Here is a 13,839-nt window from a genome sequence, read left to right as displayed (position 1 = left end):
CTTTAATTTTCTTGCAACTGTAACAAAATGTATTGAACTAATGGATATAGGCCTAAACTAATACAGTGTAGTTATTGTATTGTCATTGTAGGTGTATTTTTATACCTTTATAGCATCTATTAAATTTAGAGTTAGATATTTATTGTATTTTGATATACATTTTGAATCTATATTATATGAGTTTTTTAGTAACCCTGCCAAGGAAACAATATGTTTTTATATTTAATTGTACATATCAGATTATATAAATATCAGTTGTATTACAGAGCTCATTGACTGTTATTACTGCCTTATAAAAACCAAAGGAGCAAAAGATTTCAGTAAATATTTCAACAATACATGTTTCACTGTTTCGTACGTTGCAGTCATGGGTCCATGTCTTCACACAAACATCTGTCTGGATGATTTATCAGGAACAATAGAGTTTTAGAAGCCTCCAAAAAACTGAGTCAATCAGCTCCCAATTCTTGTGAAAGTCTCAATAGCCGTGTTCATTGATTGGATGTATTGTTGTGTTGCCTCCACACAAGTGCAGCAGATTCACTTAAGTGCCATAATCATAAAATAAATCATACATCTGTCTGTCCAGACCTAGTCTCACATTTTACTCAACAAGGTTTTACTGGGAAGAAAAACTGGAATTGTAAAAGATAAGATGGTGTCTTCTTATTTTTTTGATTGATTTATTTTTCACAAAATGCAAAAGCAAATTTAAACATAGAATATGTGTTGCTTTTTACAAAGGCTGCTTTGAGTAGAAATGTTAGAAGTGTGTTGAAAGAAGTGTTTCTGCTGGACTGTTTTGGAGTCATGGTTTTCCGTGTAAAAAGGCATTCAAACTGCAACCTGTACAACTTAGTCATCTGTTTTATATAACGCATTTTATATCTTCTTTGCTAACATAGGACAAAGCATGTTATTGTACAAACAAATGCATTTAAACTGTAATTTTAGAATGAAATTACAATATTAGAACCAATTTGTTATAAATATAAATAAACATCTCAAAGTTCAGTAGACGGTTTTCTGGAGTTTGCCTCCTCTTCCTTCCCTGGAACCCGAAAATGTACATATGGACACCATTTTGAATTGTGACACACGAGTTTTTGCAGAGTTGCACTTTTGACTATGCGAAAACCAGTCTCTCCTCCAAATGTGCTCGGCTTCCAGTATTCCGGTGAGCAGAGAGGATTTCCAAGTAAACCTTTCAGGGAGAAAGGAGCGCCCATTTCCACCATGCTCTCCCCAAAGATGGCATCAGGCCGTGCTTTCTCTAACATCACACCTGTATAAAACTCCAGAGCATCTATTTCTCCATAAAGGTCCTCTAAACCTTTGGCCATCTCCGGGTCATCTGAAAACATTTCCAAAAATGTGAGTGCTAATTTCTCATTTTGTATAACATGCATTTATTTGTCTGTATTTCTTACCAGTAAATTCATAGAAGGATGTATATGGTTTTAAGTTAAACTTCTTCCTGTATTCGTTGAAAGGTTGAATGCGTGCTTCTCTTGACTCCTTGATGGTCAGTTCTGCTACTCTGAGCACAGTCTCATGAGAGTTGTGGCCTCCACCAATCTGAAATTAAGGTAAAATATCAATAATCTTGATAGTAACACAACATGGTACAGCATGTAAAACACAGACTAAAATAAACCTATCATTAACACCATTTGTGAGACATTCAAAATAAGTTTCACTTCCCTCACAGAACTTCCTGCCTGATAGCAGTCTATGCATAGAGTGTATAGGATGCATTATGTTGGTCATCATATATTGTATAGGTGAATAATGACATATAAGTGGTTAATTTCACTTTCTGGAAAACTAAAAAAATTTATGGAAAACTAAACTTGAAAAGGTTCATGCATACATCCTCCTGTGTGTTACCTGTCCAGCCACTTGTCGAGAGAAAGAGTCAACCAGTTTTTCCACCCCATAGTGTGTGAGGAGGGAAGTGTTGTACATAAACTGTGAATACGAGACTTCTTCATCGTCGATGATGAAGCTGTCTGGCATCAGGGGGTGCCAGTGGTACAGCTGGCAGAACTCTAGTGCTATGCGGTTACTGTACTGAAAACGCTCATTGAACAGAAGCACTGGGTCAAACTTGAGTTTCAGGAAGTAGCCGCTCAGGTGCTGCACATACTCTTCTATTATGATCTTGATAATCTCACCTGAAAAATAAAAGATACACATTTATATATAATATGAAGCGATCTGTACAAGGTCAAGAATGTTAAAGGTCTGTACCGATGATGATGAGCCTGGTGGTCTGAAAGAGCTGCTCGTCGTCCCAGGAGGGATGCTCTGCTCTCAGGATGTCACATACGCGGTTGTGCTCTCTCAGCCACAAGGTGGCATACAAGGTGAGGCCTGGCAAAATGCCGTAGAGCTCATGACCAAGCGCAAACTGCTGTTCAGAGGGAAGGCCTTGTGAATACCTCATGTACACGGGGGCTTCAGACACTGTGGGAGGGAAGACCTCACTGCCGACTAACTGTGAATAATCCAGAGAAAATTCAAAGTTACAGAACTAAATGTTACCTGCTATGTTTGCTCAATCTCTTGTGTAGAAGTTTCAATAGATTTTATATAGACTATAAACCTGGTATTTGAGTTTTCCATCTTTGTGAAGTCTGAGTTGATGTTGACGTTCCAGAGTATCTCCATAGATATTACTTGCATCCACCTGGAAAATTAGCACTGATACCGTCAGTATGTTATTATTAATACAGTTTTACAGAAGACATCTATATATATTTGACTTACACCATGACCCAAAGCCTTTGTGAAACCTCCTTTGACTTCATGATTAGTTTTAAAGAACTGATGGGTAAAGTGCTGAGCCATGAAGGCAAACATCAAATTGGTTCCCTGAGGATCTGGCCTAAATTTCTTTCTCTTAAAGAATCGTTCTGCTAGCACTTTAGGATCAGGAAGAGTTGGTTTGCCTACAAAAACATAATGGCCACATAATGTGATATTGTCAATGCTAGTTTCAACTTTATTTAATCTCACGTACCCTTGGTTCCCATTGGCAGAGGACAGTCTTCAGGCACAGGAGGTAGAAGTCGAGTGTAGTATGAGATGTTATAATAGGACTCCCAGCTTATGTATCCATATTTAGTGTTGAACGTTGGAGGACTGGGGATAAGATTGCTTCTGACTGAAATTACACAAATGTGTGTGGGTACATGACAGAACTAGTAGTATGATAGGTCTTTAAATACTTACTAGTGAGTACTAATCTCATGACCGTGTCTCTAAGAAAAGTGTTATTTAACAGGTTCCAGAACCACTGGAAGTGAGTGAGGATGTAATGAGTGACAAAGGGACTGGGTTTTAACATGAGACGAATCCAAGACCCGAACTCCGCTGTAAGACAAAAATTCAATTAACTGTTCTGCCAATAAGTTTATAGGTATATTATGTAAAAAAAAACAAAACAACTAAAAGCCAGCACTACTAGTAAGCTTGAAAATAATCTGCTAAACTCACGAACTGTACAGTTGTCTCCATAAAAACCGGTTCGGGTGCAGTCGCACTGATATTGGTCAGTGCCAAATCTAACGCACACTCCTGAGTTTTGACATGGGTAGTAACAACAAGGGTTCACTGCAAAGCAAAGAAAAAAAAAAAAAAGCATTGGCTGTTTATGTCCATGTAGCAAAACGTTTTTATGAAGTAAAAATAAATTTCACAACTTTTTGGTTTAATGATGCTAGTAGGCTTATTGTAAAACTGAATTAGTGACATCCATAGGTATATTTACAATAATTTCACTATACAAATATAATAATACAGAAAGTTTGTATGTAGTACATATTATTTTGTGTTTTTAGTTTGATGAGCACAACTATTTTTTACTTGCCCTTATCTTTGGGTCCCACTACTAATATAGCTTCCTTCTGTTCACAGAATTTGCAGAAGTTTAAGATACTGACTAACATTACCTAACAATAGCCCATATTAAAAATATATTACATAGAGCCTGAGTTACAATTAAATGAATGATGCATCTCATTTCTATAATAAAAATAGAGAAAAGGACTATGCCATTTATGGTCTTAAGTATATAAATTTTTTCATATATTTTTGTTTAATTGTATTTTGTGTTAAATGTATTTAATCTTAAATTTACAATACAAACTAAGTTAATCTAAATTTTATTATCATGCAGGTACGTGCAAATGACTTTGGATGAAAACCACTATTTTAATAGATCCATGATGAAAACAGGTGCAGGAAGGAGTCCCCTTACCAGTATTTGAGTCAGCAGCAGCAACGCTTGAATTCTCAAGCAAACAGCCCAGAAACGCCATCAGGGACAGGTAGGACACCACTAAATCAATTTTAAAAAGCATACCGTCAAATTGGAAAAATATTATAATCAAATAATAGTTGTTGTCAAGAAATTTAATTTATCACTCAAGCAAGCCTACCTCTAGTGGCTCCCATGGCTCTGTCTAATGTGCACAGTGAGGCTTCTCACTTCTTGGTTCTTTACCACAGTCTGTGTTCTTTACCGATTAATGTTGTGTTGATGTTGCGGTAAACATTGCCGCCTTGAGTGCTAAGAAAAGGGTGGTGTCGCCGTGGTTTGACAGTTTTTTTTTCTTTCCTGTAAACGTGAAATTCACACATAGGGTAATGATAATCGTATATTTATTTGTTGCAAATAGACCAAGTGCACGCTGTAACTTTTTACTATATTCCTACTCTTTTTTGAAAACAAGTTACACAATTTCCATTTTAACTTTGAATTTGTGCAATCAAACAAATATAATAAATCCAAGAACGTGACACAAAAGCTTCTTAACTGACAGTGGAAGGTGTCTACTGCCCCCTGCGGGAAACATCGCTGGAGATTTATGACATTCAGCACAAAATACTTTTCTTTTATTTTTCCTTTACCAATATATACTTTTAATATATGTATATTAGATATATTATATACATACATATACATTTATAATGTATTTATACAAAATTATAAATGAATGGAATAGGCCTATTCTGATATCCAAAATATTTATGTTAAAGATGCACTTTGTAACTTTCTGGTGTAGGATACTCCACCCGCTTGTCTCGTATACTGCTCTACAAAGAAAAAATGCACCAACTGCGCATTTTGTAAAAAATTTAGTTAAGTAACCACATACTGGTTGTAACCAACACTGACCAATTCAAACACAGATACTGCACTTTTCTGTTGTTTTACTGGAGAGATTCACACAATTCACACATACTGCTACTTAAGGTCTAATTCTGAAAGGGGACAAAATACAGACTTGAAACTTTAGCAACTTCTTATTCACTCAAACTAAAATGCTTAATGTTTCTGGCACTAAAAGACCTCCCCATATATGTTTTCTCAGGCTTTCTCATTTGCTGTATTCATTCAGAACATTTGTACATTTACCTCTGGTAAAATCAATGGTGATGGTTGTGATTGATAAATATTAACTCATCCTACGGTAACGCATAAACATACTATCATTAGTGTACCTCCAAGATTTGTGTGTTTAATGCCATACTGCGGCACATTCCTGGCAAACATGTCCATGAAGACAAGCATATACAGGACCACCCACCAGAGAAATTATCTAGTGCATCTTTAAGGATTCTAAAATAAAAGAAACAAATTAATAAAAAGTACTATTTCTATATAGTCTCCACAACCATTTATTAAAGTTACATTCAAATATGACTTTGCTGTTGCTAACTTTTTGTGAAACAGATGTTGCTGTGTTCTTTATGGTTTACATTTCACAACACAAAATGATAGTGAACTACAAAAGCGTGCATGTATCATTCATCTCCATCAGTCCACACAGCCCAGCTTCGCTACATCAACAAAACCTCTTCCCCAGATCAAACTGTATTTGAGTTACAGTGTTTTTCTCATACGTTGGCTATGATTGATATGAGAAAGAATGAGAAGCATCGGGAACTCATTATCAAATCATCCTTTCCCGCTTCACAAGTGCCTGAAAGCCCTCGTATCTGTTAGGAGAGTGGCTGTGCGTTGCCATGGAGCTTTGGCGTGCGCTGGAGGCCTGGGCCCAGTGCTTCCTATACAATCCCTGGTAATTGATCTCAGATGGGTTTGTGAGTGAACCTGCGCCGCGAGTAACCTGGAAGCATTTATTTTATAGAAGAGATGTTTAGTTAAGCCGTGCTCCGGTCTAAACGGGCCTCGCTCGCGCTCTGGTGATGAATACGATTGGTGAAAGTACTGAAGGCTTGTTCCTGGCTGCTTCCTCCAACTTGATCGGGTTACACATTATTTCACTTCCTGTTCAGTTGTGGAAGAAGTGGATCAGCAGAGGCCCGTGCTGGACATGAGGTTTAATCTGAATGTAAAAGCAGTCAAAATAAAGTCATTGTTTGTGCATACCATGAGCAAGGGATGAGAATTACTGGGTTCCTATGCATACATGAGAATAAGAATACTGAGACAAAATCACAGTATGTTCTGCTTAGGGATTGCAAAAAAGTTTAATTGCACAATCTATTAGTCATTTGAAAAAAACACATACATTTTACACAGTTCTACATTGCAAAATCTTTAGGCTGCATGAATATTTCAAATATAGGCCATATCCTAAACTAGTGGTCCCCAGCCTTTTCTGTCTCAAGTACCCCCCTAAGCTTTATCTCACAGTCCAAGTACCCTCTAACTTGTGGATTATAGGCAAATACATCTGTTTTTCTCTCCGTTTACTATACTAGTATATGTCAACTAATACTATTTTATTCTTTTAATTGTATTGTTCTAAAAATACTGAAATATATTACATAAAATAAATTATATATTAAATACAGTCTGAAATATTAATACTGTATCATTCACTATATGAATATTTTGTTACACCCTTTATGAACAAAAATGGAAGTAGATTTTTTTTTTTTTTCATTGTGTTTTTTTTCTTTGACTTTATCCACAGGTCTATGGGACAGAGATGGACTCCTCCACCAATGAAATTACAGGTCAGTGAACAGTATACACATTACGTACAATATAGATTATCTGAAACACAAAAAACAAGCATTTCAAGATTAGTTAAAGATTAGAATTAGTTTTATTTGCCATATACAAGTTAACCCACATTCAACAATGAAGTGAAATGTCTTCTGATGTCATCAACTCAATGCTCCTCTCACCCACTTCTACCAGTAGGCCCTTCTCTGATGTAAAAGTAAAAATATGGAGAAGCAGAATACTTAAAATTATTCTGAATATTGAACTAAAGTATTGAAATATTTTTATATTTTAAGTATTTTTCTGAAGTACATGAGTGAAAACCAAGAAATAACAAACCTCTCTCACCTTGAATACTCCCTTGTATTTCCACAGTTTTTCGGAAATACAATTGTCACAGTTTTGCTCAGTGGGAGGAGCCATACTTGAGACCATATTTCAGTTGTCATAGAGCTGGCCCCATTCACATTAGAAAAACAAGACCTCTTTTCGCTTTGCTCTTTTCTGCTCTCACACAATCACAGTTAGACGATGTGGGCTTTTTTATTCTTCATTCAAAGGTTATAGTCAGCAGAATGCATTTCCACTGCATGGGTAATTTTATCATGCAGCGCTAGAGGTCACAGTTAAGTGTTTTGAAACTGTTACAGGCACAGGCTGCTCCATATACGAGGCAGCTCTTATCAAAACAAACAGAGGGGGAGTCCTGCTTAAGCTCTAAGTTATAGATCCTTCCCATGCTGTGCCCTGCGTTTCCTGTTCAACCTTATGCACTTCCCCAGTTTATCGGAGCGAAGGGGTGGCCCAGAGCAGCCACCTTCACGTTCTTTGCCCCGCTGTAGTCAAGAGAGGAGCAGGATATTACATTCGGCATCTAACTAAACACACTGTGCTCCCAGTTCGAGTCACCTCCACTTTAAAATGATCTGATGTGACAGGTAAACCCTTGAACTGAGAGTGGGATTATGGAGAGGGGGGGTATGACGACGCTGGGTGGGCTGTGATGGGGGTGTGTGGGTGCTGACCTACAGGGCCCTTCATGATTAGGAGCCTTGTTCGTCTCTGATTGGTTTGGGTCACTGCAGGTGAGTGTTCGGAAGGAAGTGGTTTCCCTCTGGAGCTGGGACCTGATTGTGTAAGTCAGCGATCACCTTGACCCAGGTCTTTAAACACACCGCAGCACGAGCCATGAGCAGCAGGGCTTATAGGCTTAAAAATGACAAGTGGAGAAACTGCTACTATGAGCACTCCAACATACTGTATCCTAAAAATAACATGTATAGAAACTGCTACTGTGAGCACTGCTACTATGAGTACTCCAACATATCTTAAAAATAACATGTGGAGAAGCTGCTAGTATGAAAACTGCTACTATGAGTACTCCAACATATCTTAAAAATAACATGTGGAGAAACTGCAACTATGAGTACTCTAATATAACTTTATATTATAAGGCCCACAGTAAGAAATAGTTGCTGTATTTCTCATTCTCCTAAAATCACAATGTTAATCATTTGGGTCGATCCAAAATGACAAACGTGTAACATCCATAGACAGTATAAAGATGTGGACTAAGGGAGTGTGACCTCACCCAGTCAACTGAAGTTCACGATGCTAGCAGTTACGGGGCAAATATGGACACCAGGATCATGCAGAGCGGGTTAATACGAACATTTTTAATGATGTAGCTCACTGCAGAAGTTACAGAGGCAGGGGTGACAATATTACAATGTAAAGTCAATTGAAGCCAGGGTTAGTAGGAGCCAGAAGCGCCCCATGCTCTCTTCCTATTTGAAACTCAGTGGTTAATGCTTTAGCTATGTCCATTTATATGTCAATATTTCTGTTATTATGCAAAGTATAATAGAAATATATATCAATTGATTTTGATTTTAATAGCTATACACAAATTAATTTCATGAGTATAATGTATTAATTTTGTTATTTCACTTCACCTGCAGTAACATAGCACACAGGGTTCCTTTAAGAATGTGAGAAAAACAAAGGTCTTATGGGAAAGGGGAGTGCATTCATTTGTATTGTGTGAAATGACAGAAAACTAACAATGCCTCCAATAAATTACATGGAATTTAGGCTTTATTTTGACTAAGCATGCATAACAATAATCCAGTCAGAATAAACATAAACAAACAAATACGATTATTACCAGTAACATTTAAGCATTGGACCCCCAGGTTTCTCATTGATCAGCTGCTTCCTGCTGTATTCTCAGAGCCATATCCTGCGGCGCATGATAAATATCAAACAGAATACTGTAATCAGCTGAAAGCAATTTGCATGTCTGTGCTGAGGCCAGAGACTCGTGATTTCTCTCCTGTCATCCATCACGGGCCACACGCTTCGGCCAAAATACACAATACCCCAAATTGCTGTCATATGGAGTACAGGCCCCAAAAGCTCTTCGTTTTTACTTGTCTGTTCTTCAAATAAACTTGTGTTTGTTGAATAACTGTTTTTTCCTCCCAGTGCAGGTTTACAGAGGGAGATTGTGCAACGTTCAATTTTGGCTGTTTATTGAAAGCCTGTCCAGACCACTGTAACGGAGATTAATTCAGCCTTGCACAGGATACAGCCAGGTGAACTTTGGACAATGGATGGTGAGTATTAAAATGTCAGTGGCTGGAATCTATTTCTATCTTTCTTCTTTTCTTATTTGTTTTTTTCTTTTCTTCTTGCATTAGTCAGTTGCATGTTGTCAAAAAAGTAGAAACTATTATTATTTCTTTATTTCACTTTAAATTACACTTAAAGGTGCTCTATGTAACTTTTCTGATGTAGTGTCATCAATCTGCTTGTTTCCATGGAGATGTTATTGCTTTGCTGGAATGTTCCACAAAATGACCATGGGACAAAGCAGATGTTGCCATCAGGCCAAGTAACAGGTCATGTCAGGTCTGTGAAGAAGTGTGTTTTACAAGATATCTTTTAAGGAATAATAACCACTGTTATTGAATAAATAGATACATTTAATATACTGTGGAACATTCAAGGCACAGCAGGAAGCAGACCCTCCACCTGAAAGTTACATTGCCCACCTTTAAGTAACTTTCAGTCAAACACGAAGCAAATTTCCATCCACACTGCTTAAGTATACGTCAGTCATTTACACTTGTAGAGAATAAAATGTGAAATAGCTTAGACTAACTACTTATAAAAATAGGTTAGTTAAAAAAATGCTCTTTCCTCAGACACACAGTTTTCGATGTAGTCGATATCACAAACCTCTTCAGCAGCACTCTCACAGACCACCACAGGAACAAGATAAGGAGGCTGTGTTGCATTTAGGCCTTGCTCCACCTTTCTCCAAACATTTTCTTAGGTACAAGCCAAACGGAGTATCAGTCATCGCAAGACATGCCTTTGTGTTGCAATGGTAAGGTACTGAATAAGTCAAGCCCATTGTGACTGCTCCCTGAGACTAAATGAAATAGCAATAGAAATCTATCAATGGCTCTAACATATAGATTGTCTAAATAATAAGTGTTCACGAGAGCGCTTTCAGTTCGTTCGACCCTGTTTCTAGTTGATTTTATATTGGAAAATTGTTACCCCCCTCTCTCTCTCTAACTGCTGCAGTGAGCCTCATTTTGGTCTTCTTAAAATGTTTGTATCAACCCGCTCTACATAATCCTGGTATTTTTATTTCACTATCTTATATGTTAATAAATTCCTATTCCTAGTATTGACCTGGCTCCAAATTCGCTCCTATAACTTCTTTCCTCGTGAGCTTCATTTGACTGGAGCTGAACACTGGGTGAAGTCACACTCCCTACACTCCTTCACATTATGCAGTCTATGCTCTAACAGCAAACTAAACAATTATCACATGAATACCAATCATGTTCTTTAGATGTGATATCATTTGCCAATATTGAGTAGCATACTGCCAAATTTTAGATCACATGACAATTTTCTATAGGTCAATACTATTTTATAACAGACAGCTAAAATGAATATTATTAAAATGAGTGAGTTATAGGCTTAAGTCACAAGTAGAAATCAGGTGCAACATTTGTGAATTTACTTTTTGGGTATGTCTTACAAAAATACAATGGAATCAATAAGAACCTTTGGAAATATAAAATTATCACAGTCATGAATCTAAAAATCACACACGCACAAAAAAAAAAAAAAAAAACACTCTTATTTAATAAATTCATTACTCTGATGTTTTTTTTGATTATTATTTCACATTTCTCTCATTTAAAACATGTTTGTGGCTATAGACAGTTATTATTATGAAACAAATAGTCTCATAGTAAACAACGTTGCATAAGCTATTGTTGTGTATTTGTTCCACAAGGTCCACACCTTCAAAAGCGTTATCGTATTTGTGCGTAGTTTTGCCCTCATTTGAACCTGGCTGTATCTCTCACATCCACGGAGCAGGATGCCCGACGTCATACATTGTCCACATACCACTCGCAGAAATGTCCACTGGGGCCCATTGAAGACTGTAATAGCTTCTGCATGTGTTGGTTTGTGTTTATTGTGGCACTGTTCTGGTTCCTCATTGTTTGTGACAGATGTGTAAAGGAAGGGCCGTGGTCCAGCTCTTCAGCTCTGAGCCAATATCTGACATATTCACAAATGGGACAGGAAGCAACAGGTGACCCTTCCTCTGTCATAACTCTCGTCATCCATCCAATTACCAAATAATTAAATCCAATCTTTAAAACTCATGGTTATTTGGGAATGTCTATTGCTCTAAATTTGATATGTCTGAGTTAAAACATAAAGCAATACATTTTTGTTTTAGTTTTCTTTAATTTTAAATTTGAGTGTTAGTTTTAAACACTGTGGCATTATGTTTTTTTGAAGACCGTGTTTCAAAAATGTGTTTGTGTAATAGCATTATTTTGTTGCAAATATGTTTATGTTTATTTGTTAAATATGGGACAATGCATATTAATCAGCATGTTTTAGTACACCATGTAAATGTGCCAGAGCCATGCTGCCTCGTTTTCATCCACAGTCTCATTTGTTGGTTGATAAGAAGACATAAGCAGAAAACATTCAGTCCATACACGTAACAAGTATAGTAAAATTAGAACATGCTAACAGCACACTCAGTATACAGATTAAGGACAATACATAAAAATCACAATCAAGACAGGAACATTTGTGATGTTAAAACACAAATAAGTTAGTCCATGTTATGTTTGCCAACATTATTATGCAAATGTTTTAATACTGAAACTGATAGAGTTAGGCATGTCTTGAACCCAATTTAATATTAGGTATATTATATTCTGTTTTAACTGAAACAACTCAGTCAACTTGAATAACTCTCTCACAGCAACCAGCACTACAAATGTTCCTTCAAATCTGCTTCAAAAGACTTCCAGATTAAATGGCCCAAAGTGTCCATAAATTTTAAAAAAATCATTGTGGGACATTAGAGCCTAATAGAGGCCAAATAACACTCTTTAAGTGGTTTGTCTGGTGCTCAGCCACTTTGGGATGACCCAGTCCCATCCAGTGATTACAGCTAATGCACAGAAGGACATTGTGAACAATGTGCAGGTATGAGCCCAGAGCCTTTTAAAGTGGTCAGTGCCTATTGATCACATGGAAACATTTTCTTTAAAGTGGCATGCTTCTAGAAGAACAGTGCAGTTGTTTTTAAGTGTAGGTTTTATAGGTTAAAATAGGATATCTTCAAACTCACTTTTCATAGAATGTATTTTATGCATTATAGAAAAAATATCCTGACAGACTGGAGCTTTTAACAGTGTTGCCTGAAAAAATAAAATGTCATATAGCCTATGGCACGGGCTGGTTGTCATGGGTCTTTATTGTTTATGGGAAGTTGAATAAATGTTTAATGTTGCTTTAATCATGTCACGTTGCCACTCACAGTAGCCCGAGCTTTCTGTAGTTTTGAGTGGAGAAAAGGGGAGTCTACGTGGGAGGGTCTCTGTGCGTTATGTTGTGATTCTCAGAGTGAGAAGAAATCCACACAGAAGTTGGACTATTTCATACAAGCAAAGAGGGACATACAAACGTTACTTTTGTCTAAACTTTTTCTTCAGTTTCGTATTTTTAAGAACGCTGGGAAAACTTGGACTGTGTTTTGTGCGCTTTTGGATATTTTCTTAAGTGCGCTATAGCTCACTTCCATCGCAGACCAGCTCTTCATGTTTCTGCGCTTCCAATGTTTATAGGGTAGTTGTTAATTAGCATACCCTAATGCTACATTTACGTTGATTTCGTGTAAATGAAGAACAACACAAAGTCGGTATTGGCACCGTACCACATTTTGGCACTTTGTGAATGCAGCTGTAATCACCAGGGGAGCCTCAAGTGCTTAAATGGTCCATCATGAGAAAGAGACAATCAAGCTTCTTTATGTCTCAAGATCAGCTGCAGTTTCTGCGCATTGTCTGTTATGAATAGAGCGATCTCCAATTGAGCCTCTTCACTTTGGAGATTTGTCGATTTTCGATTATACACCTATTGAAATTAGGATGCGCTGTTTTTTTTCTCTTAGCTTGGTGGCTGGCTTGGCTGTTTTGATTGACACGTGAAATTGACACTCGGGTAGCCTCTTATCAAGCGAAGCATTTCAATCCAGCGCTAATTGCAGATATAGTGCCATCCTTTCTTTTCGTGGCATTTGATTGCATGGGAATATAACCACCTATTGCGCACAAGAGCAACCATCGATCATTTATAGGCTCGGGTTTTTTTTTTTTTTTTTTTGCTGTAATTGCATCAAAATGTCTTTTGTTGCCAGTCTTTAAATGCAGCCGAAACACTTAGGCTAGTCGTTGTTTTGGACCGGATGTAGTGTGGGTTGGGGCAGAGATGCGTAATGTGCAGAGCAA

General features: G+C 37.2%; 1 protein-coding gene across 1 annotated transcript; it reads right to left on the bottom strand.

The window, feature by feature from the left end:
• Window positions 1-357: 357 nt before the first annotated feature.
• ptgs1 (prostaglandin-endoperoxide synthase 1) lies at window positions 358-4,541 on the bottom strand. The gene is made up of 11 exons (XM_020929451.2): window positions 4,446-4,541; window positions 4,265-4,345; window positions 3,502-3,618; window positions 3,238-3,378; window positions 3,026-3,169; window positions 2,773-2,954; window positions 2,609-2,692; window positions 2,254-2,500; window positions 1,891-2,177; window positions 1,431-1,578; window positions 358-1,354 (listed from the first exon to the last, which is right to left on the bottom strand). Exons 1-11 carry the CDS (start codon window positions 4,459-4,461, stop codon window positions 1,005-1,007), a joined length of 1,797 nt encoding a protein of 598 aa, XP_020785110.2. The 5' UTR covers window positions 4,462-4,541; the 3' UTR covers window positions 358-1,004.
• Between the last annotated feature and the right edge of the window lie 9,298 nt (window positions 4,542-13,839).

Source organism: Boleophthalmus pectinirostris, unplaced genomic scaffold (assembly GCF_026225935.1).
Source record: "Boleophthalmus pectinirostris isolate CB_2022bp ecotype Guang Dong unplaced genomic scaffold, ASM2622593v1 HiC_scaffold_4, whole genome shotgun sequence".
Lineage (NCBI taxonomy): Eukaryota > Metazoa > Chordata > Actinopteri > Gobiiformes > Gobiidae > Boleophthalmus > Boleophthalmus pectinirostris.
The sequence above is the reverse complement of the archived record's forward strand: the minus strand, read 5'-3'. Positions and strand labels throughout refer to the sequence as shown.